At 48.1% G+C, this 26,386-nt stretch overlaps 1 protein-coding gene across 1 annotated transcript in view; it reads left to right on the top strand.

The window, feature by feature from the left end:
- Window positions 1-26,386, top strand: part of LOC123761436 (galactose-specific lectin nattectin) — a 165,920-nt gene that overhangs the window by 107,655 nt on the left and 31,879 nt on the right. The window contains exon 3 of the mRNA XM_069316127.1: window positions 17,219-17,342. Coding sequence (XP_069172228.1) covers window positions 17,219-17,342 — 124 coding nt within the window. The remainder of the gene's footprint in view (window positions 1-17,218; window positions 17,343-26,386) is intronic.

The raw sequence follows: 26,386 nt of genomic DNA, 5'->3' as shown, positions 1-26,386 counted from the left end.
TTCTCCCCTGTCCCTGTATTTGGTGATGTCCCTCCATCATTTTCCCTCGCTGAGGGGAAAAAACGTCCTGGCTTTTTCTTGTGCGTGTGTTTGTGTTTATGTGTAAGTGTGTTTGTTGTATGTGTGTGTTTGTGCGTGTGCGTGCGAGTGCGTGCTCGCGCGCGTGTGTGTGTGTGTGTGTATTCACCTAGTTGTGTTTGCAGGGGTTGAGCTTTGCTCTTTCGGCCCGCCTCTTAACTGTCAATCAACTGTTAACTACCTACTTTTTTTTTTTTTCCCCACACTACACACACACCCCAGGAAGCAGCCCGTGACAGCTGACTAACTCTCAGGTACCTATTTACTGCTAGGTAACAGGGGCATTCAGGGTGAAAGAAACTTTGCCCATTTGTTTCTGCCTCGTGCGGGAATCGAACCCACACCACAGAATTACGAGTCCTGCGCGCTATCCACCAGGCTACAAGTCCTGCGCGCTATCCACCAGGCTACGAGGCCCCACGCTATCCACCAGGCTACAAGGCCCCTGTGCGTGTGTGTGTGTGTGTGTGTGTACTCACCTAGTTGTGTCTGCAGGATCGAGCATTGACTCTTGGATCCCGCCTTTCGAGCATCGGTTGTTTACAGCAATGACTCCTGTCCCATTTCCCTATCATACCTGGTTTTAAAATTATGAATAGTATTTGCTTCCACAACCTGTTCCTGAAGTGCATTCCATTTCCCCACTACTCTCACGCTAAAAGAAAACTTCCTAACATCTCTGTGACTCATCTGAGTTTCAAGCTTCCATCCATGTCCTCTCGTTCTGTTACTATTCCGTGTGAACATTTCGTCTATGTCCACTCTGTCAATCCCTCTGAGTATCTTATACGTTCCTATCATGTCCCCCCTCTCCCTTCTTCTTTCTAGTGTCGTAAGACACAGTTCCCTCAGGCGCTCCTCATACCCCATCCCTCGTAGCTCTGGGACGAGTCTCGTTGCAAACCTCTGAACCTTTTCCAGTTTCATTATATGCTTCTTCAGATGGGGACTCCATGATGAGGCGGCATACTCTAAGACTGGCCTCACGTAGGCAGTGTAAAACGCCCTAAATGCCTCCTTACTTAGGTTTCTGAATGATGTTCTAACTTTTGCCAGTGTAGAGTACGCTGCTGTCGTTATCCTATTAATATGTGCCTCAGGAGATAGATTAGGTGTTACGTCCACCCCCAGGTCTCTTTCACGCATCGTTACAGGTAGGCTGTTCCCCTTCATTGTGTACTCCCAGCAAACAATTTTAGGTTGCCACAACATATCTGGAAAGTATTTGAAAGTATTGGAAACGTTTGTTTTATCGTATCAGATACGATATTGTGTGTGGAATTAAATAGGTTTCCAAAACTTATAACCAAGACATATGTATCTAACACTAATTTGAGATGTTGTGGCAACTTTACACTCCTAACATGAGTCATTCATAATCCATTCATATACCAATATGAATCTCTTATGAAAGGTTTGAGCCAATAATCTGATCCTTTTTCACATCTTTGTGTTTAAAGTTAAATTTCTTGAAATTAAATTATATTTTATATTATATTATTTTTATTATATTTTATATTATATTATTATTTTCAATTTAAATATTAAAACCAATTTAAGGGTAAAAAAATTCTAATAATTTATATTTCTTTTATTATTTACTAACAATTATAATTATTTACTAACGGAGAGAGGGGAGGCTGTACGGCAGAGAGTGGCGGCTGTGGCGGACAGTGGCGGCGGTGGCGGATAGTGGCGGCGGGCGGACAGTGGCGGCGGCGGGCAGACAGTAGCGGCGGTGGCGGATAGTGGCGGCGGGCGGACAGTGGCGGCGGTGGCGGATAGTGGCGGCGGGCGGACAGTGGCAGCGGGCGGACAGTGGCGGCGGGCGGACAGTGGCGGCGGGCGGACAGTGGCGTCGGGCGGACAGTGGCGGCGGTGGCGGACAGTGGCGGCGGCGGGCGGACAGTGGCGGCGGCGGGCGAACAGTGGCGGCGGCGGGCGGACAGTGGAGGCGGCGGGCGGACAGTGGAGGCGGCGGGCGGACAGTGGAGGCGGCGGGCGGACAGTGGTGGCGGCGGGCGGACAGTGGCGGCGGCGGGCGGACAGTGGTGGCGGCGGGCGGACAGTGGTGGCGGTGGCAGACAGTGGTGGCGGTGGCGGACAGTGGCGGCGGTGGCGGACAGTGGCGACGGTGGCGGACACTGGCGGCTGTGTCTGGCGGTGGTGGCGGGCGGTGGCGGGTGGCGGCGTCTGTGATGAGTGGTGGCGGCTGGCGGTGGTGGGTGGTGGCGGCGGTGGTGGTGGGTGGTGGTGGCGGCGGTGGTGGTGGGTGGTGGTGGCGGCGGCGGCTGGTGGTGGTGGGTGGTGGCGGCGGTGGTGGTGGGTGGTGGTGGTGGTGGTGGGTGGTGGTGGCGGCGGCAGCTGGTGGTGGTGGGTGGTGGCGGCGGTGGTGGTGGGTGGTGGTGGCGGCGGCGGCGGCGGCGGGTGGTGTGTGGCGGCGGCGGCTGGTGGTGGTGGGTGGTGGCGGCGGGTGGTGGTGGGTGGTGGCGGCGGGTGGTGGTGGGTGGTGGCGGCGGGTGGTGGGTGGTGGCGGCTGTGGTGGGTGGTGGCGGGCGGTGGCGGGCGGTGGCGGGCGGTGGCGGGCGGTGGCGGGCGGCGGCGGCTGTGGTGGGTGGTGACGATCGGCGGTGGGGGGGGCTGGTGGCGGCTGGCGGTGGCGGCTTGCGGTGGCGACTGTGGCAACGGGCGGTGACTGCTGATAGCGGGCGGTGGTGGCGGCTGGTGGCAGGTGGTGGTGGCGATGGTGGTGGTGGCGGCTGGTGGTGGTGGCAGCTGGTGGCGGCTGGTGGCGGTGATGGCGGCTGGTGGTGGTGGTGGTGGTGATGGCGGCTGGTGGCGGGCGGTGGCGGGCGGTGGCGGCTTGTGGCGGCTGGTGGTGGCGGCGGTGGTGGGTGGTGGTGGGTGGTGGTGCCGGCTGTGGTGGGTGGTGGCGGTGGTGTCGGCGGCGGCTGTGGTGGGTGGTGGCGGCGGCGGCGGTGATGGGTGGTGGCGGCGGCGGTGGTGGTGGGTGGTGGTGGCGGCGGCGGTGATGGGTGGTGGCGGCGGTGGTGGTGGGTGGTGGTGGCGGCGGCGGCTGGTGGTGGTGGTGGGTGGTGGTGGTGGGTGGCGGTGGCTGGTGGCGGGTGGCGGCTGGTGGTGGGTGGTGGCGGCGGGTGGTGAGTAGCGGTGGTGGGTGGCGGTGGCTGGTGGCGGGTGGTGGCGGGTGGCGGGTGGTGACGGGTGGTGGGTGGTGGCGGGTGGCGGCTGGTGGTGGGTGGCGGGTGGCGGCGGGTGGTGGCGGCGGGTGGTGAGTGGCGGTGGTGGGTGGCGGTGGCTGGTGGCGGGTGGCGGCTGGTGGTGGGTGGTGGCGGGTGGCGGGTGGCGGGTGGCGGCTGGTGGTGGGTGGTGGGTGGTGGCGGGTGGCGGCTGGTGGTGGGTGGTGGCGGCGGGTGGTGAGTGGCGGTGGTGGGTGGCGGTGGCTGGTGGCGGGTGGCGGCTGGTGGTGGGTGGTGGCGGGTGGCGGCTGGTGGTGGGTGGTGGCGGGTGGCGGCTGGTGGTGGGTGGTGGCGGGTGGCGGCTGACGGTGGGTGGTGGCGGGTGGCGGCTGGTGGTGGGTGGCGGCGGGTGGGGGCTGGTGGTGGGTGGCGGGTGGCGGCGGGTGGTGGGTGGCGGCTGGTGGTGGGTGGTGGCGGGTGGCGGCTGGTGGTGGGCGGCGGGTGGCGGCGGGTGGCGGCGGGTGGCGGCTGGTGGCGGCTGGCGGTGGCGGCTTGCGGTGGCGACTGTGGCAACGGGCGGTGACGGCTGATAGCGGGCGGTGGTGGCGGCTGGTGGCAGGTGGTGGTGGCGGTGGTGGCGGCTGGTGGTGGCGGCTGGTGGTGGTGGCAGCTGGTGGCGGTGATGGCGGCTGGTGGTGGTGGTGGTGGCGGCTGGTGGTGGTGGCAGCTGGTGGCGGCTGGTGGCGGTGATGGCGGCTGGTGGTGGTGGTGGTGGTGATGGCGGCTGGTGGCGGGCGGTGGCGGGCGGTGGCGGCTTGTGGCGGCTGGTGGTGGCGGCGGTGGTGGGTGGTGGTGGTGGTGGTGGTGGTGGTGGTGGTGGGTGGTGGTGGTGGTGGGTGGTGGTGGCGGCTGTGGTGGGTGGTGGCGGTGGTGTCGGCGGCGGCTGTGGTGGGTGGTGGCGGCGGCGGCGGTGATGGGTGGTGGCGGCGGCGGTGGTGGTGGGTGGTGGTGGCGGCGGCGGTGATGGGTGGTGGCGGCGGTGGTGGTGGGTGGTGGTGGCGGCGGCGGCTGGTGGTGGTGGGTGGTGGTGGTGGGTGGTGGCGGCGGTGGTGGGTGGCGGTGGCTGGTGGCGGGTGGCGGCTGGTGGTGGGTGCTGGCGGCGGGTGGTGAGTGGCGGTGGTGGGTGGCGGTGGCTGGTGGCGGCTGGTGGTGGGTGGTGGTGGGTGGCGGCTGGTGGTGGGTGGTGGCGGGTGGCGGCTGGTGGTGGGTGGTGGCGGGTGGCGGCTGACGGTGGGTGGTGGCGGGTGGTGGTGGGTGGCGGCGGGTGGCGGCTGGTGGTGGGTGGCGGTGGCGGCGGGTGGCGGCTGGTGGTGGGTGGTGGCAGGTGGCGGCTGGTGGTGGGTGGTGGCGGGTGGCGGCTGGTGGTGGGTGGTGGCGGGTGGCGGGTGGCGGCTGGTGGTGGGTGGTGGCGGGTGGCGGCTGGTGGTGGGTGGTGGCGGGTGGCGGCTGGTGGTGGGTGGTGGCGGGTGGCGGCTGGTGGTGGGTGGTGGCGGCTGGTGGTGGGTGGTGGCGGCGGGTGGTGAGTGGCGGTGGTGGGTGGCGGTGGCTGGTGGCGGCTGGTGGTGGGTGGTGGCGGGTGGCGGCTGGTGGTGGGTGGTGGCGGGTGGCGGCTGGTGGTGGGTGGTGGCGGCGGGTGGTGAGTGGCGGTGGTGGGTGGCGGTGGCTGGTGGCGGCTGGTGGTGGGTGGTGGCGGGTGGCGGCTGGTGGTGGTTGGTGGCGGGTGGCGGGTGGCGGCTGGTGGTGGGTGGTGGCGGCGGGTGGTGAGTGGCGGTGGTGGGTGGCGGTGGCTGGTGGCGGCTGGTGGTGGGTGGTGGCGGGTGGCGGCTGGTGGTGGGTGGTGGCGGGTGGCGGCTGGTGGTGGGTGGTGGCGGGTGGCGGCTGACGGTGGGTGGTGGCGGGTGGTGGTGGGTGGCGGCGGGTGGCGGCTGGTGGTGGGTGGCGGGTGGCGGCGGGTGGCGGCTGGTGGTGGGTGGTGGCAGGTGGCGGCTGGTGGTGGGTGGTGGCGGGTGGCGGCTGGTGGTGGGTGGTGGCGGGTGGCGGCTGGTGGTGGGTGGTGGCGGGTGGCGGGTGGCGGCTGGTGGTGGGTGGTGGCGGGTGGCGGCTGGTGGTGGGTGGTGGTGGGTGGCGGCTGGTGGTGGGTGGTGGCGGCTGGTGGTGGGTGGTGGCGGGTGGCGGCTGGTGGTGGGTGGCGGCTGGCGGCTGGTGGTGGGTGGTGGCGGGTGGCGGCTGGTGGTGGGTGGTGGCGGCGGGTGGTGAGTGGCGGTGGTGGGTGGCGGTGGCTGGTGGCGGCTGGTGGTGGGTGGTGGCGGGTGGCGGCTGGTGGTGGGTGGTGGTGGGTGGTGGCGGGTGGCGGCTGGTGGTGGGTGGTGGCGGGTGGCGGCTGACGGTGGGTGGTGGCGGGTGGTGGTGGGTGGCGGCGGGTGGCGGCTGGTGGTGGGTGGCGGGTGGCGGTGGGTGGCGGCTGGTGGTGGGTGGTGGCAGGTGGCGGCTGGTGGTGGGTGGCGGCTGGTGGTGGGTGGCGGCGGGTGGCGGCTGGTGGTGGGCGGCGGGTGGCGGCTGGTGGCGGCCAGCTGGGACACACCCTTCACCACTGAAGGTCTGAGCAAAACTAACCATGTCTCTCTCACCCACCAGCCCAGTGTTGCCAGCTCGCGCTCTCAAAATGTTTCCTTCAAAGATTGTATATTATCTTTGAACAACAAGTTTGATTATCAAGGAAATAATGCATATATTATTGTCACATTAATACTGTGCAATATCTTATTACATTCCTGCTAAATAATTATAATTTGAAACAGGACAAAAAATCCAACATATATATAAAAACCAACATTAGAGATCACGAGGCCTAGGCCTCGCCTGTGACCACACATCTTGCCTCCCTGGCCTGCTACCCTCTCACACCTCACACTCTTAACTCTCTCATAATCACTCTCACTCTCTTACTCTGTCACTCTTACTCTCTGTCACTCTTACTCTCTGTCACTCTTACTCTCTGTCACTCTTACTCTCTGTCACTCTTACTCTGTCACTCTTACTCTCTGTCACTCTTACTCTGTCACTCTTACTCTCTGTCACTCTTACTCTGTCACTCTTACTCTCTGTCACTCTTACTATCTGTCACTCTTACTCTCTGTCACTCTTACTCTCTGTCACTCTTACTCTGTCACTCTTACTCTCTGTCACTCTTACTCTGTCACTCTTACTCTCTGTCACTCTTACTCTGTCACTCTTACTCTCTGTCACTCTTACTATCTGTCACTCTTACTCTCTGTCACTCTTACTCTCTGTCACTCTTACTCTCTGTCACTCTTACTCTCTGTCACTCTTACTCTCTGTCATTCTTACTCTCTGTCACTCTTACTCTCTGTCACTCTTACTCTCTGTCACTCTTACTCTCTGGCACTCTTACTCTCTGTCACTCTTACTCTCTGTCACTCTTACTCTCTGTCACTCTTACTCTCTGTCATTCTTACTCTCTGTCACTCTTACTCTGTCACTCTTACTCTCTGTCACTCTTACTCTCTGTCACTCTTACTCTCTGTCACTCTTACTCTCTGTCACTCTTACTCTGTCACTCTTACTCTCTGTCACTCTTACTCTGTCACTCTTACTCTCTGTCACTCTTACTCTCTGTCACTCTTACTCTCTGTCACTCTTACTCTCTGTCACTCTTACTCTCTGTCACTCTTACTCTCTGTCATTCTTACTCTCTGTCACTCTTACTCTCTGTCACTCTTACTCTCTGTCACTCTTACTCTCTGTCACTCTTACTCTCTGTCACTCTTACTCTCTGTCACTCTTACTCTCTGTCACTCTTACTCTGTCACTCTTACTCTCTGTCACTCTTACTCTCTGTCACTCTTACTCTGTCACTCTTACTCTCTGTCACTCTTACTCTCTGTCACTCTTACTCTCTGTCACTCTTACTCTCTGTCACTCTTACTCTCTGTCACTCTTACTCTCTGTCACTCTTACTCTGTCACTCTTACTCTCTGTCACTCTTACTCTCTGTCACTCTTACTCTCTGTCACTCTTACTCTCTGTCACTCTTACTCTGTCATTCTTACTCACTCTCAGTCACCCTTACCCATTCATACTCACTCTCTCACTCTTACTCTCATACTCTTACTCTCAATTACTCTTACTCTCAATCACTCTTACTCCCAATCACTCCTACTCCCAATCACTCCTACTCTCAATCACTCCTACTCTCATTCTTACTCTTACTCTTACTCCCAATCACTCTTACTCTCAATCACTATTATTCTCATTCTTAATCTCACTCTTACTCTTACTCCCAATCACTCTTACTCCCAATCACTCTTACTCTCAATCACTCTTACTCTCAATCACTCTTACTCTCAATCACTCTTACTCTCATTCTTACTCTTACTCACTCTTACTCTCAATCACTCTTATTCTCATTCTTACTCCTACTCTCACTCTAACTCCTACTCCCAATCACTCTTATTCCCAATCACTCTTACTCTCAATCACTCTTACTCCCAATCACTCTTACTCTCAATCACTCCTACTCTCAATCACTCTTACTCTCAATCACTCTTACTCTCAATCACTCTTACTCTCACTAACTCTCAATCACTCTTACTCTCACTCTAACTCTCAATCACTCTTACTCTCATACTCACCCTTACTCTCAATCACTTTACTCTCACTCTTACTCATTCTGTCACCCTTACTCTCACTCTTACTCACTCTGTCACTCTTACTCACTCTCAGTCACTCTTACTTATACTCACTCTTACTCACACTTACACACTCTCTGGCACTCTCACTCACCTTCAGTCACTCTTACTCACTCTTACCCACTCTCGCTCACTCTTACTCACTCTAGTTAATAAGAACACGCCAATATAAGACAACAAAACGTTTTCAGATTCTTTCTCACCACTTTCCAGCAACTTTTAAAATTTATATAAATTATCTTAGGGAATAATACATAAATTATATATTTAAACATGATATTAGTGTTTAGTGGAATGCATAAGGAGTCAAATTGTGTTAAAAAGAGCGATTTTTAGAAAATTTGGAAAACTACTTTTTTCTGTTCATATTATAACTAAATGGATTTTAAAGGTTTCACTCAGCCAATATATATCATTCACAATTTATTAATGAATTTTACAAAAAAACACCATCAATTTTATATTTAAACATGTAAAAACTATTTGTTTTACATTTGGAAGAAAATAATTGTAGAAAAACAATTTATAATTAAACCTTTGTGTTTGGATTTTTTGAGTAAAAGTTTCTCAAAGGCTCTCCTGCACCATTCTCAATGCAAATCATTCCCACACCTATGGGAAGAGATAGGCGAACGTTGTGTAGATGATTTGTGTTTGCTGGGCTGTCCCTTTGGTCTCCTATCTCCTAGTCCCATTTCCATAACTTTACATTTGCTCGTGTTGAATTCTAGTAGCCATCTCTGACCATCTCTGCAATCTGTTCAGGTCCTCTTGGAGGATCCTGCAATCCTAATCTGTCACAACTCTTCTCATCAACTTTGCATCATCCGCAAACATCGACATGTAGGACTCTACGCCTGTAAACATGCCGTTAACATATACAAGAATCAGAATTGGTCCCAGCACCGATCCTTGTGGTACTCCACTTGTTACTGTTCGCCAGTCCGACTTCTTGCCCCTTACCGTAACTCTTTGGCTCCTTCCTGTTAGGTAGTTCCTTATCCATGCTAGGACCTTTCCCCCCACCCCCGCCTGCCTCTCGAGCTTGAACAGCAGTCTCATGTGCGGTACTGTATCAAAGGCTTTTTGGCAGTCCAGAAATATGCAGTCTGCCCAACCATCTCTGTCCTGTCTTATCCTCGTTATTTTATCATAGAATTCCAGAAGGTTTGTTAGGCACGATTTCCCTGTCCAGAACCCATGTTGATGTTTGTTCACAAACCTAATGTTCTCCAGGTGTGCAACCAGTCGTAGCCTAATTATTCTTTCCAGTATTTTACAGGGGATGCTTGTCAGTGATACAGGTCTATAGTTAAGTGCCTCCTCCCTATCACCTTTCTTGAAGATCGGCACGACATTTGCCTTCTTCCAGCAACTGGGCAATTCTCCTGACATAAGTAACTCATTAAAGATCATTGCCAGAGGCACGCTGAGGGCCTGTGCTGCTTCTTTTAGTATCCACGGTGATACTTTGTCTGGTCCAACTGCTTTAGTTGCATCTAGAGTTGTCAACTGTTTCATTACCTCCTCTGCTGTCACCTCTATATCTGATAGTCTTTCATCTAGGGTAACCCCTTCCAACAATAGGAGCTGCTCAGGCTCGGTAGTGAACACTCCATGGAAACTGGCATTCAGTGCCTCGCAGATTTTCTTGTCACTTTCAGTATATGCCCCCTCTGTCTTCCTTAGTCTTGTCACTTGGTCGTTCACCGACATTTTTCTTCTTATATGACTGTGTAGTAACTTAGGTTGTTTTTTCGCTTTGATTGCAATATCATTCTCATAGTCCCTTTCCGATGTTCGTCTTATGTTAATGTAATCGTTCCTAGCTCTGTTGTATCTGCTTCTGTTGTCCTCTGTTCTTTGTCTTCTGTACTTCCTCCACTCCCGCCTGCTGGCCATTTTTGCTTCCTGACACTGTCTATTAAACCATGGGTTATTATATTCCTTCTTATTTTTTCCCTTTACCGTTGGTATAAATCTCTCTTCGGCCTCCTGGCATTTCTGTATGACTAGGTCCATCATATCTTGGACTGTTTTTCCTCTAATTTCTTCCTCCCACTGCACTTCACCCAGATAGTCCCTTATCCTCATATAGTCCCCTTTCCTGTAGTCAGCTCTCCTTTCCCAGATCTCTTGTCCCATGGTCATAAGTTTGAATTCCATCATGTAGTCAAAGACTAGGACACAATGGTCACTGGCCCCTAGAGGTATTTCATGCTCTAAATTCTCGATATCTTCTACGTCCTGGGTAAAAATCAGGTCTAATAGGCTCGGTGCATCTCCTCCTCTTTCCCTTGTGTCTTCCTTCACATGTTGTGTCAGGAAATTCCTGTCTATAACATCTACTAATTTTGCTCCCCACGTTTCGTCCCCTCCATGGGGATTCCTTGATTCCCAATTTATCTCTCCATGATTTAGGTCCCCCATGATCAGCAGCTTCGCTCTCATTCTGTGGGCTAGTGTTGTTGCCTTCTGCAGTTCATCTATACATGCTTTGTTGTTGTCATCATACTCCTGCCTGGGTCTTCTACTGTTTGGTGGGGGATTGTAGATTACCAAGATCACAATCTTCCTCCCATCTACTGTCAGAGTTCCATGTATGAAGCTTGTGCACTCATTGGTAACTCGATTTCCCAGGTCTTCAAACTTCCATTTCCGCTTTATTAGGAGTGCCACTCCCCCTCCTTGTTTCTGTGTCTTCTCTTTTCGTATCACCTGGTACCCTTCAGGAAAGATTGCATCTGAGATCATGTCATTAATTTTAGTTTCCACAATTGCAACTATGTCAGGATCTGCTTCACTCACTCTTTCTTTTATCTCTTCTGCTTTATTAGATACCCCATCAGCATTGGTGTACCAAACCTTGAGATTCTTCATGGAAACTCTTGTACCAGAGTTCTCCCTTTCTTTGGGGGTCTGGGGGGATCTGATGGGATGTCTGGGGGGTGACTGGGGGCAGGGGGGATCTGGGGGATCTGGGGGGTGTCTGGGGGATGACTGGGGGTGTGGAGGGTCCGGGGGGATCCAGGGGGTGTCTGGGGGGGTCCGGGGGGTGTATGGGGGTGAAAGAGTTCAGGAGGGGTGCTTGGGGGGCTACTGGGGGCTGGGCTTCTAGGAATTTAGGTAGGAGGGTCTGGGGTAGGGCCTGGGTAGGTAGGTCTGGAGTAGGAAGGGCATACTGGGTCTGAAGATTAGGGAGGGCATAGAGGGGTTGGGAGATAGCGTAAGGTTGGGAGTCAGATAGAGGTTGAGAGGTTGGGAGGGGGAAGGATAGAGGGGGTGGGGGGAACCTCCCACCCCCCTCGCAAGGGTGGGGGGTCACATGGAAGGAGAGGGGATGAGGAGGGGCGAGGGCTGGGTAGGCTTTGGGTGTTGAGGGGATGAGGGCTGGGTGGGTTCTTGGGGTTGAGGGGATGAGGGCTGGATGGGTTTTGGGGGTTGAGGGGATGAGGGCTGGGTGGGTTTTGGGGGTTGAGGGGATGAGGGCTGGACGGGTTTTGGGGGTTGAGGTGATGAGGGGGTCCTTGGAATGTGGGATGAATTTGACTCCAGTGGGGTCAGAGGGGTCAAGGGATGTGTTGGGGAGATAAGCAGGGGCAGCTGATTGGGGAAGGGGTGACCTGAGAAGCAAGTGTGAGCTGGTTAGCATGGGGTGGATTAGCACTGGGGTGTGTAGCTACTCTCAAATGGGAAGAGTTGTATTGTTGTTTGCTTGCTCTGTGGGCAATCTGTTCCTCCTTCGTCATGAATTTGTCAATATATACGTAGTAGTAATTTTCGTTGTGTGTGTGTGTGTGTGTGTGTGTGTGTGTGTGTGTGTGTGTGTTTGAGTGTACTCACCTAATTGTGCTTGCGGGGGTTGAACTCTGGCTCTTTGGTCCCGCCTCTCAACCGTCAATCAACAGATGTACAGGTTCATGAGCCTAATGGGCTCTATCATATCTACACTTGAAAGTGTCTACGGAGTCAGCCTCCACCACATCACTTCCTAATGCATTCCAATCACTTCCTAATGAACTGTGTGTGTGTGTGTGTAATTACCTAAGTGTAATTACCTAAGTGTAGTTACAGGATGAGAGCTACGCTCGTGGTGTCCCGTCTTCCCAGCACTCAAAAAACACTACCTGGGTGACGAAGGGGTTTCCTTGAAACTGATTGGCTCGGAACGAGCGTAGAATAGCAGCGAGTTCTCGATTGGCTCAGCCAATGTGTGACGTGTGTGTGTGTGTGTGTGTTTGCTTGTGCGTGTCACGAGGGTCTCCTATGTGCCACACTTCTACCCGGAATGAACCACTTTGAGAGTTAAAATATATATGTGATAAAGTGAACAAGATTTCTCTTATAATTGACCTCACTGTACATCAGTTAATTGACAGAGGCAGACAGTACTCACCGGCCAAAACCGTCCTGCCCACACAACCATGTGAGATTATAATGATGTCCGTATGTCGAGGTCCTCAGTGGATCAGTCGTTTCTCCACGTGGTGTGGAGTCTCACTCTTCCACTGAGTGCCAGTGGATCGGTGCTGGTGGTTGTTTCAGTATGCTGTATCCTTTCGCCTGTTGAGTTATCGTTCACTAATTTACTGTATCACTGTTCTTTATAGCCCAAGTACACCTTGAAACATATATGTATGTGTGTATGTATGTACTCGTCTAATTTAACTCACCTAATTGTGCTTACAGGGGTTGAGCTCTGGCACTTTGGTCCCGCCTCTCAATTGTCAATCAACTGATGTACACATTCCTGAGCCTACTGAGCCCTATCATATTTACATATGGAACTGTCTATGGAGTCTGCTTCCACCACATCACTGCCAAATGCATTCTATCTGTTAACTACTCTGACACTGAAAAAGTTCTTTCTAACGTCCCTGTGGTTCATTGGGTACTCAGTTTCCACCTGTGTCACCTTATTCGCGTGCCATCCGTGTTAAACAGTTTATCTTTATTTAGCCTGTCAGTTCCTCTGAGAATTTTCTAGGTAGTGATCATGTCTCCCCTTACTCTTCTGTCTTCTAGTGTCGTGAGGTGCATTTCTCGCAGCCTTTCTTCGTAACTCATGCCTCTTAGTTCTAGGAGTAGCCATGTGGCATATCTCTGAACTTTTTCAAGCTCCGCCTTGTGCTTGACATGGCACGTGCTCCATGCTGGGGCCGCATACTCCAGGATTTGTCTTGCATATGTGGAATAGAAGGTTCTGAATGATTCCTTACACAGGTTCCTGAAGGCAGTTCTGATGTTAACCAGCCTCGCATATGCCACAGATGTTATTTTTTTGATGTGGGCTTCAGGAGACAGGGTTGGTGTGATATCAACTCCTAGATCCTTCTCTCTGACTGTTTCATGAAGAACTTCATCTCTCATTCTGTATCCTGTGTCTGGCCTCCTATTTCACTGCCTAGTTTCATTACCTTACATTTACTCGGGTTGAACTTTAGTAGCCATTTGTTGGACCATTCATGCAGTGTGTCTAGGTCATCATGTAGTCTCATACTGTCTTCCTTCGTCTTAATCCTCCTCATAATTTTTGCATCATCAGCAAACAATGAGAGGAATGATTCTATACAATCTGGAAGATCATTTACATATATAAGAAACAGTATGGGTCCAAGGACTGAACCCTGCAGGATCCCACTGGTGACGTCTCGCCAATCTGAGACCTCACCCCGCACAGTGACTCGCTGAATTCTGTTACTTAGGTACTCCCTTATCCAATGGAGTACCTTCCCTTTCACTCCTGCCAGTATCTCCAGCTTTAGCACTAGTCTCTGGTGTGGCACTGTGTCAAAGGCTTTCTGGCGCTCCAAAAATATGCAGTCTGCCCACCTCTCTCTTTCTTGTCTGATTCTTGTTGCCTGATCGTAGAATGCAATTAATCCTGTGAGGCATGACTTGCCATCTCTGAAACCATGTGGGAGTTGTGTCACAAAGTTTCTTCGCTCCAGATGTTCCGCTAGCTTTTATCACATAATTTTCTCCATGAGCTTGCATGGTATGCAAGTTAGGGACACTGGCTTGTAGTTCAGTGCCTCCTGTCTATCCCCCTTCTTGTATATCGGGACTACGTTAGCCGCCTTCCAAATTTTTGGCAGTTCACCTGTTACCAGTGATTTGTTATATACCATGGAGAGTGGCAGGCAGAGTGCTTCTGCTCCTTCCTCTAGTATCCATGGCGATATTCCATCCAGGCCTATAACCTTTGCCACATCAAAATCTAGCAAAAACTTCCTTACATCCCCACTGGTAATCTCAAATTCCTCTAGTGGTGCCTGGTTAATTATTCCTTATCTTATCTCTGGAACTTCTCCTTGCTCTAATGTGAAGACTTCCTGGAATTTCGTATGGAGTTCCTCGCACACTTCTTTGTCGTTTGTAGTGAATCTGTCTGCCACTATCCGCTGGTTCATTACCTGTTCCTTCACTGTTGTCTTTCTCCTGATGTGGCTGTGCAGCAATTTGGGTTGGGTCTTAGCCTTGCTTGCCATGTCATTTTCATATTGCCCTTCTGCCTCTCTTCTCACACTGACGTATTCATTCCTGGCTCTCTGGTAACCTTCTCTGCTCTCAAGTGTTCTGTTATTTTTATAGTTTCTCCATGCTATTATACTTTGTTGCTTAGCTAGCTTACATCTCTGATTAAACCATGGGTTTTTCATCTGCATTCCATTTTTTACTTTTTGGACTATGATAAACTTTTCTGGTGCCTCCTTGTACTTCTGCATGATGTATGACATCATGTCTTGGGCCGTCTTTCTCCTTAGTTCTGATTTCCATGTTATATCCGTTAGGAATTTTCTGATCTCGTAATTTCCCTTAGGGAATGCTAGCCTTTTGCTTTCAAGTTCCTTTTTTCAAGTACTTTAGCCCTTCTTCAACCAGATGATCAAACGTCAGTACACTGTGATCACTCATTCCTACTGGGGCCTCGAAGTCAATTTCCCTTATGTCGGAGTCATTCAGAGTGAAGACTAGGTCGAGTCTCGCTGGTTCATTGTTTCCCCCTCATCCTAGTGGATTCCCTGACATGTTGGCTTGGAAAGTTTCTTGTTACCACCTCCACTAGTTTGGCTCTCCATGTATCCTCACCTCTGTGTGGTTTCTTGTTCTCCCAGTCTATCCTTCCATGATTGAAGTCCCTCATGATGAGCAGATGGGATCGATTTCTACAGGCAGCAGAGTCTACCCTCTCATTTATGTTATTAACTGCCATGTTGTTTCTGTCATACTCTTCGCTGGGTCTTCTGTCATTTGGTGGAGGGTTATATGTCACTGCTACTACTACTCCAGGTCCTCCCATCGTTATGGTGCCTGTTATGTAGTAGCTAAACCCTTCACAGTCTGGGATAACTATCTCCTTGAAACTCCATTCCTTTTTCATGAGTAGGGCCACTCTGCCTCCTCATCTACCCTCCCTCTCTTTCCTTATTACAGTGTAATCCTGGGGGAACACAGCATTCGTTATGATTCCTGAGAGTTTTGTTTCCGTGATTCCAATTACATCTAGGTTTACTTATTGTGCTCTTTCCCTAAGTTCACTCGCCTTGCTTGTAATCCAACCAATGTTCATGTACATCACCTTGACGCTGACTCTTTTCTGTTCATCCTCAGTTTCTGTTGATTCCACTGGAGTAGGTAAATATGGAGGGTCTGGGATGGGGAGGGGAAACAGGGGGGGGGGCCTGGGTCGTGAGGGGAGCTGAGAGTGAGGGGACCTGGGTTATGGGGGGCTGGGAGGATCCGGTTTAGAGAGGGTCGGGGCAAAGTGAGGGCTTGGAGGGGTGGGGAGATGAGGAGAAGAGAGGGGTTTGGGAGGGAAGGCTTGTGGGGGGGGGAAGAAAGGAGGGCATGGGGGAGAGGGGGAGGAAAGAGGGGTTTGTGGGGGCAGGAGAGGAGAGAGGGCTTGGGGAGGAGAAGGGAGGGCTTAGGGAGGGAGGAGGGAGGAGATAGAGGGTGGGGGAGAAGGGATGACTTAGGGTGGTGGAGGAGTGTAGGGGCTGGGGCAGGTAGGGCTTCTATTGGGTGGGAGGAATACCTTTTTGGACTTCAGTACATTGAGTAGGCTGCTCTTCTTTGCAAAAATTTCCTCTTTTTTGTCCTCTCTTTTGAAAACCACTTTTATCAATCGATCTTTGTCCTTGTTGTACCGCCCAAGCCTGAAAACCTTTTCTATATTCAGTTCTTCCCCCTCCATTTGTAACCCTTCAAAGATTTCTTTGACTTTGGCTTTGCCCATATCTCTCCTCTCCCTTGGGGTGGACCCTATTTGCTCCTTAATACCTACTATGACTACTGCTCTTTTGTTCTCTGTCAGCTGGGTAGCTATGCCTACTCAGCCCCTCTCAGAACCAGGCGCTCCTTGTGTGCTCGCTCGAGTTGCAGTCAAGGACCTCACTGCATTACAGATCAGCGTTTGCTCTAGCCCAGCAAAGACACTCACAATAGCTGGTATGTGGCCCAGTAGATATTATAATATTTTATTATTAAAGAAGAAAAGGCCACAGGTGTTTGTAGTGCTTCCCTTCCCCCTATCAAGAAAGCTACAGCCGCAACCGACTACCAATAATATGCATGTCAATGGTATATGACAGTGGTAAACGACTATATTTCATGACTGTTACATGACTATGTTACATGACTATGGTGTATTCTTATGGTACATGACGATGGTACATGACTCATGACTATTGTCCATGACTGGTATATGTCCACAATACATGCCAATGATGTAAGACTATGGTACATTTCTATTATATATGGGTAGTATACATGACTATAGAGCATTGCTAATAGTGTATAAAGGTATATAACTGTGATACATGACTATTGTACAAACACGTGAAAATTGTACATGAGTATGGTATGACTGTAGCATGACTAGGTTACATAACTGTGATACATGGCTATGGTACGTTACTATAGTAAGTTACTGTGATACATAATATCTCATGTAACATTGAAAATACTTATTTTCAATGTTACATGTGTAATGTCGACGTATGTTATCGGTCTGGTGTGCTGCCCACCTATCTCTTCTAACAATCTCAAAAGTATACTTAAATTATGAGAGAGTCATACGTCAATACGTAATTAAACCTTGTACTAAGTTATTTTATATTGGAACTCTGGCCCTGAAGATTACCTTACAAATAATATACTTTAATGTTTCAGCCGGTGCGAGGACACATGAGAATGTGTGGGTCGGCGGGAGTGACGAGACAGTGGAGGGCGTCTGGATCTGGAATAATGGCCTCCTGATGCCCATGGGACCCCCTTTCTGGGGTTATACCAATAAGTAAGATACGCATATTAAAACAGCATTTTAAATAACAAAAATTAATTTTAACAGCAGGAACAGATATTGTTGCTAGCTCAGTAGTCTACATCGTCAGTTCACAATCATGGGTCCCGGGATCGGACAATATTTATCATGAAATGGAAAAAATTTAATTAGAAAAATTAAATTAAAAGATACGGAGAATCAGATATTTGAGTATTTGGAAGAAAGATTAAATTATAATTGAGAGCATCATTATTATAGAAAGAGCTAGCTAGGACAATGAGGTCAAATGACAGAGTGGTCGTTGCTAAGAAAATGGTTAGAAGTCAAAATCAACTAACACAAGAGAAGAGAGACAGACAAAGTGTGTGATGGTGGGCAGAAGAGGAAAGTGACAGTAAGTGTGTGGGGGACAGGGGAAAATAAAAAAAAATACGTGTGAAGGAGGAGAGGAAGGGAAGGGAAGTATTAGGAGAAGCGCCAAGCCAATACGACTATATAGCACTTGGAAGGGGTCAGGATAAGGATTTTAGATGGAACGGGGAAAGGAATGATGACCAACCACTTTGATGATCGGGGGGATTAAACGCCGACCTGCATGACGCGAGACCGTCGCTCTACCTTCCAACCTAAGTGGTTGTTAAGTAGGACAGGAGACAAAAGAGAGAATGTGTGTGGTGGGGGACAGGTGAGGTGAGGAGAGAGACAGAAGGTGCACCATATTGGAATCGAGAGAAGAGAGACAAAATGTGTGGGGTGGTGGTGGACAGGTGAGGAGAGGGAGAGAAAGTGTGTGGTGGGGTACAAGAGAGAAGAAATACAGACACTATTGGGGTGGACAGGATAGTAGATAGACAGAAAGTGTGTGGTGGAGAATATTAGAGAAGAGAGAAAGCATGTTGTGGTGGACAAGAGATGAGAGACAAAATGTGGGGTGTGGTGTTGAAGAAGAACGAGACAAAGTGTGTGCTGGTAGACAGGAGAGGAGCCGGACATAAAATACTTGATGGTGGACAGTAAAGGAGAGAAAAAGAGTGTCAGGATGTGGACAGGAGAGAAGTGTGACAAAAAGTGTGTTTATGGGCAGGAGAGGAGAGAGAGTGTGTGGTAGTGAGCAGGAGAGGAGAGAGAGAGTGTGTAGTGGTGGGCAGAAGAGAAGAGAAGAGAGTAAAAGTGTTCTGGTGGGTGTCACGTCTATTTGTTGCTGGTCTTTTCAGTCTCTGTCATGGGCTGGCTCTTAATATCCTGCCTTGTGTGCGACCGTACCCCTGGGCTAGTACTCTGGTCTTATGGTTAGTCATACTTGTTTGTCTAGGTATGTAAGATTCAGATTAATCTGCTGGATCAGCCAAGGGAAATCCCCAAAGATGCATAGAAACGTCTAGGTCGGATGACAAAGAAAATATATATATTTAGACATAAATAGCAAGATATAACAGGGTAAATTATTCCGGGAAAACCTCCACATATCCTTGGATCACCTATATATATATATATATATATATATATATATATATATATATATATATATATATATATATATATATATATATATATATATATATATATATATATATATATATATATAAATATAAATATATATATATAAATATAAATATATATATATATATATATATATATATATATATATATATATATATATATATATATATATATATATATATATATATATATATATATATATATATATATACATAAGCCTATACTTGCATAAACCACAAGTGAAGATTAACAATCTTTGGACAACACCCACCAGTGGGACTCGAACCCAGAAAGCACAACTACCTTCCAGTAGCTGCCATAACTAGTACGCTTTAACCCACTACACCATCAGACAATACAAAAGAAGTAGAGACTTTGAGATATATATACATCTCAAATATCTCCACTTCCCGAGGGCACCAGATAAGTGTGAGGTTTGTCTGCGTTTTTCATCAAGCCACTGTCAATGTGAGAGAACTCGTGTCCATGCTATAAGCCTATACTTGCATAAACCACAAGTGAAGATTAACAATCTTTGGACAACACCCACCAGTGGGACTCGAACCCAGAAAGCACAACTACCTTCCAGTAGCTGCCATAACTAGTACGCTTTAACCCACTACATCATCAGACCCTACAAAAGAAGTAGAGACTTCGAGATATATATACATCTCAAATATCTCCACTTCCCGAGGGCACCAGATAAGTGTGAGGTTAGTCTGCGTTTTTCATCAAGCCACTGTCAATGTGAGAGAACTCGTGTCCATGCTATAAGCCTATACTTGCATAAACCACAAGTGAAGATTAACAATCTTTGGACAACACCCACCAGTGGGACTCGAACCCAGAAAACACAACTACCTTCCAGTAGCTGCCATAACTAGTACGCTTTAACCCACTACACCATCAGACCCTACAAAAGAAGTAGAGACTTCGAGATATATATACATCTCAAATATCTCCACTTCCCAAGGGCACCAGATAAGTGTGAGGTTAGTCTGCGTTTTTCATCAAGCCACTGTCAATGTGAGAGAACTCGTGTCCATGCTATAAGCCTATACTTGCATAAACCACAAGTGAAGATTAACAATCTTTGGACAACACCCACCAGTGGGACTCGAACCCAGAAAGCACAACTACCTTCCAGTAGCTGCCATAACTAGTACGCTTTAACCCACTATACCATCAGACCCTACAAAAGAAGTAGAGAATTCGAGATATATATACATCTCAAATATCTCCACTTCCCAAGGGCACCAGATAAGTGTGAGGTTAGTCTGCGTTTTTCATCAAGCCACTGTCAATGTGAGAGAACTCGTGTCCATGCTATAAGCCTATACTTGCATAAACCACAAGTGAAGAGTAACAATCTTTGGACAACACCCACCAGTGGGACTCGAACCCAGAAAGCACAACTACCTTCCAGTAGCTACCATAACTAGTACGCTTTAACCCACTACACCATCAGACCCTACAAAAGAAGTAGAGACTTCGAGATATATATACATCTCAAATATCTCCACTTCCCGAGGGCACCAGATAAGTGTGAGGTTAGTCTGCGTTTTTCATCAAGCCACTGTCAATGTGAGAGAACTCGTGTCTATGCTATAAGCCTATACTTGCATAAACCACAAGTGAAGATTAACAATCTTTGGACAACACCCACCAGTGGGACTCGAACCCAGAAAGCACAACTACCTTCCAGTAGCTGCCATAACTAGTACGCTTTAACCCACTACACCATCAGACCCTACAAAAGAAGTAGAGACTTCGAGATATATATACATCTCAAATATCTCCACTTCCCGAGGGCACCAGATAAGTGTGAGGTTAGTCTGCGTTTTTCATCAAGCCACTGTCAATGTGAGAGAACTCGTGTCCATGCTATAAGCCTATACTTGCATAAACCACAAGTGAAGATTAACAATCTTTAGACAACACCCACCAGTGGGACTCGAACCCAGAAAGCACAACTACCTTCCAGTAGCTGCCATAACTAGTACGCTTTAACCCACTACACCATCAGACCCTACAAAAGAAGTAGAGACTTCGAGATATATATACATCTCAAATATCTCCACTTCCCGAGGGCACCAGATAAGTGTGAGGTTAGTCTGCGTTTTTCATCAAGCCACAGTCAATGTGAGAGAACTCGTGTCCATGTTATATATCAATTCTCCAAAATTCATTTTTATTTCTAGACTAGAAATAAAAATGAATTTTGGAGAATTGATTTTTGAATTACCTCCAACAGTGAAAAGAAATGTACGAAAGATTGAGAAAATTCGTGTTAGAATTATTAATCTTACTTTTTCGGCCATATTTAATAATATATGTCTACAGGAAAGACTGCTACCAAAATATACTAATATTAAAGCGCACGACCCAGCAGCAAGGAATCAAGGCTTCACGATAAAATATCGCCAGGATCTGATTCGTGATCAGATATACAAGGCAGAGAATGAAATCAAAGACAACAAAACGCAACTACTTCATGCTACAAACGAGTGGAGAAATAGCAACATCGACGAAAGTATCCGTACCCGCATTGAACAACACCTCGACATCCTCACAGACCGACATCACCTCAGCACTGAAACAAGGATTATCAAGAAACTTACAACATTATATGGAGGACCTATGGCAATTCCACGACCAAGAGATGGCTTCCTGAACCTTGCAGGAATTAACCTCACTGAGGACCAAGTCACTCTCCTAAATCTGGGCATAAACTGTCACGTTATGTCCAGACCAAGTGAGATGGCCCGGAAAGTAGAGTTGGAAATTCTGTTGGACGACATATTCGACCTCGAGACACAAAAAAAGGTCACTACCAAAGGTACCTTACAAGCAGAACTTATTGCAGAAGGAGGAAAGAATCGAGGCAATTACAGAAGCACCATACTGTCCCCCGAGCTTAAAGCGGCAGCTAAAAGCCTTCGTGAGAACAAGGAGACAGTTGTCAGGAGAGGTGACAAGTCGCCAATATATGTCATTCTTAAAAATGACGAATATCTGGCGAAAATGAACCTCATACTCTCTGACCAAACTAAGTTCCAAAGGGTAACGAAGGACACTACAGCCGAATTGAAAGCAAAGGTCAACAAACTGATCAAAACTGTGAACGCCAAGAAATCCGGACTCCACCTGCCAAAGATCATTGGGGAATATAAACCTGGATATGCGTATGGAAATGTCAAGACACACAAGCCTGGAAACCCACTTCGGCCAATCATTAGCCAGATACCCACACCCACGTACAGACTGGCGAAGCGACTCAACGGCCTGCTGACTCCTTATGTTCCTTGCGCCTTCAGCCTGAAGTCTCCAAAGGAATTTGTTGACTTACTGCGGGGCACACGGGCCACAGGGATAAGAGCCTCGTTGGACGTAGAATCGCTGTTTACCAACGTACCTGTGGACGAGACAATCGGGATGATAGCCGACAGAGTGTATCGTGATCCAGCCTGTACTCCTCTTGACATACCCGAAAATATCCTAAGGAAACTACTCCAAGCTTGTACTAAAGAGGCACCCTTCTTGAGCCCGGATGGGCACATGTATAAGCAAGTAGATGGGGTCGCCATGGGTTCTCCCCTAGGTGTCCTGTTTGCAAACTTCTACATGGGTACCATCGAGCAAAAAGTCTTAGTCGACATGAACTTGAAACCGGCCATATACTGCAAGTATGTTGACGACATTTTTACACAGGTACCTGATGTCAGACATCTGCAGGAGCTGAAGGAGGCATTTGAGCAGAGTTCCGTGCTGCGTTTCACTTACGAGATGGAAAAGGATGGGAAGCTGCCCTTTCTAGATGTAACAGTCATGGAAAAGAGCGGAGGTTTCCACACTGCAGTCTACACTAAGGAAACGAACATAGGAATGTGCCTAAATGCCAACAGCGACTGCCCAGACAGGTACAAGAGGAGTGTTGTTAACGCATATGTCGACTGTGCAGGCGATGAGTCACAATAACGTGGCTGAAGTATGTTGACCAGACCACACACTAGAAATTGAAGGGACGACGACGTTTCGGTCTGTCCTGGACCATTCTCAAGTCGATTTGTGAATGGTCCAGGTTTGTGAACAAATCGACTTGAGAATGGTCCAGGACGGACCGAAACGTCGTCGTCCCTTCAATTTCTAGTGTGTGGTCTGGTCAACATGTCGACTGTGCTCTAAGCCACAGCTCAGAATGGAAGCAAGTCGACGAAGAACTCTGAAGGGTAAGGCAGGTTCTAGTCAACAACGGCTTCTCCAATGGTTTCGTCGAAGACATCATAAGAAGGAAAGTGAAACGCCATGCAACCTCTGAAGAGACAACTAACACAACACCTATACCCCCATTAGACTATTTTACAGGAACTTCTTTTCCACAGCTCATAAAACAGAGGAAAGGGTCCTGAAAGATATTGTTAATAGAAACGTTATCCCTACAGACAAAAATCAGAGGATACAACTGACGATTTACTATAAAACCAGAAAAACGGCCAGCCTACTCATGAGAAACTCTCCAGACACAAAGCAGAACGCTTTAAAAGAGATCAACGTCGTCTATGCCTTCAAATGCCCACTTGGGGAGTGTAAGCTCCAAAAAACCCAGTATATAGGCAAGACAACAACATCTCTTTCTAGGCGTTTAGCGATGCATAAACAACAGGGCTCCATTAAGGAACATATAATCTCTTCCCACAACCAAACCATCGCCAGAGAAATCCTAGTAAAAACACAGAAATCATCGATAGATAAAGCGATAGCAGGAGGCTTGACGTTTGCGAGGCACTACACATTAAGAAGTCAACACCAGCAATCAACAGCCAATTAATGCACAACTATATTCTACCCACCTCAAGACTCCGCTCCAATATAGAAGCATCAAGATATATGGACCAATAGGCTTTCTACAATCACTTCCATTTCAATACCCATTGTTTCGTGTTCTGTCTTGTGTTGATGAAATTAATACCCTATTAAAGCCACCGCTTGTTCTGTCTTGTGTTGATGAAATCAATACCCTATTAATGCCACCTCACCCCATCCACCTCACTCAAATGTAGATATAAACAAAATCGGAAGATGTGTAAGTTCTATTCAGTTGTGTATTTGTAAACTAAAGTCTTTGAAAATGTAATAAGTTTTACGAAACGCGCTCGTGTCGCGTCAGACTAGAAATAAAAATGAATTTTGGAGAATTGATTTTTGAATTACCTCCAACAGTGAAAAGAAATGTACGAAAGATTGAGAAAATTCGTGTTAGAATTATTAATCTTACTTTTTCAGTCATATTTAATATTATATATATATATATATATATATATATATATATATATATATGTCGTACCTAGTAGCCAGAACTCACTTTTTGGCCTACTATGCAAGGCCCGATTTGCCTAATAAGCCAAGTTTTCATGAATTAATGTTTTTTCGTCTACCTAACCTACCTAACCTAACCTAACCTAGCTTTTTTTGGCTACCTAACGTAACCTTACCTATAAAGATAGGTTAGGTTAGGTTAGGTAGGGTTGGTTAGGTTCGGTCATATATCTACGTTAATTTTAACTCCAATAAAAAAAAATGACCTCATACATAGTGAAAAGGGTAGCTTTATCATTTCATAAGAAAAAAATTATAGAAAATATATTAATTCAGGAAAACTTGGCTTATTAGGCAAATCGGGCCTTGCATAGTAGGCTGAGAAGTGAGTTCTGGCTACTAGGTACGACATATATATATATATATATATATATATATATATATATATATATATATATGTCGTACCTAGTAGCCAGAACGCACTTTTCTGCCTACTATGCAAGGCCCGATTTGCCTAATAAGCCAAGTTTTACTGAATTAATATATTTTCTTTAATTTTTTTCTTATGAAATGATAAAGCTACCCATTTCATTACGCATGAGGTCAATTTTTTTTTATTGAAGTTAAAATTAACGTAGATATATGACCGAACCTAACCAACCCTACCTAACCTACCCTAACCTATCTTTAAACGTTAGGTTAGGTTAGGTAGCCGAAAAAGTTAGGTTAGGTTAGGTTAGGTAGGTTAGGTTGTCGAAAAACAATTAATTCATGAAAACTTGGCTTATTAGGCAAATTTGGCCTTGCATAGTAGGCTGAGAAGTGCGTTCTGGCTACTAGGTACGACATATATATATATATATATATATATATATATATATATATATATATATATATATATGTATCGTACCTAACGTATAAAGATAGGTTAGGTAGGGTTGGTTAGGTTCGGTCATATATCTACGTTAATTTTAACTCCAATAAAAAAAATTGACCTCATACATAATGAAATAGGTTGCTTTATCATTTCATAAGGAAAAAATAGAGAAAATATATTAATTCAGGAAAACTTGGCTTATTAGGCAAATTGGTAACGTACCAACGTACCTGTGGACGAGACAATCGGGATGATAGCCGACAGAGTGTATCGTGATCCAGCCTGTACTCCTCTTGACATACCAGAAAATATTCTGAGGAAACTACTCCAAGCTTGTACTAAAGAGGCACCCTTCTTGAGCCCGGATGGGCACATGTATAAGCAAGTAGATGGGGTCGCCATGGGTTCTCCCCTAGGTGTCCTGTTTGCAAACTTCTACATGGGTACCATCGAGCAAAAAGTCTTAGTCGACATGAACTTGAAACCGGCCATATACTGCAGGTATGTTGACGACATTTTTACACAGGTACCTGATGTCAGACATCTGCAGGAGCTGAAGGAGGCATTTGAGCAGAGTTCCATGCTGCGTTTCACTTACGAGATGGAAAAGGATGGGAAGCTGCCCTTTCTAGATGTAACAGTCATGGAAAAGAGCGGAGGTTTCCACACTGCAGTCTACACTAAGGAAACGAACATAGGAATGTGCCTAAATGCCAACAGCGACTGCCCAGACAGGTACAAGAGGAGTGTTGTTAACACATATGTCGACCGTGCTCTCAGCCACAGCTCAGAAAGGAAGCAAGTCGACGAAGAACTCTGTAGGGTAAGTCAGGTCCTAGTCAACAACGGCTTATCCAATGGTTTCGTCGAAGACATCATAAGAAGGAAAGTGAAACGCCATGCAACCTCTGAAGAGACAACTAACACAACACCTATACCCCCTATTAGACTATTTTACAGGAACTTCTTTTCCACAGCTCATAAAACGGAGGAAAGGGTCCTGAAAGATATTGTTAATAGAAACGTTATCCCTACAGACAAAAATCAGAGGATACAACTGACGATTTACTATAAAACCAGAAAAACGGCCAGCCTACTCATGAGAAACTCTCCAGACACAAAGCAGAACGCTTTAAAAGAGATCAACGTCGTCTATGCCTTCAAATGCCCACTTGGGGACTGTAAGCTCCAAAAAAAACAGTATATAGGCAAGACAACAACATCTCTTTCTAGGCGTTTAACGATGCATAAGCAACAGGGCTCCATTAAGGAACATATAATCTCTTCCCACAACCAAACCATCGCCAGAGAAATCCTAGTAAACAACACAGAAATCATCGATAGATACAGCAATAGCAGACGG

Source organism: Procambarus clarkii, chromosome 7 (genome assembly GCF_040958095.1).
Source record: "Procambarus clarkii isolate CNS0578487 chromosome 7, FALCON_Pclarkii_2.0, whole genome shotgun sequence".
Taxonomy (NCBI): domain Eukaryota; kingdom Metazoa; phylum Arthropoda; class Malacostraca; order Decapoda; family Cambaridae; genus Procambarus; species Procambarus clarkii.
This window is presented reverse-complemented; position numbering and strand designations above follow the sequence as displayed.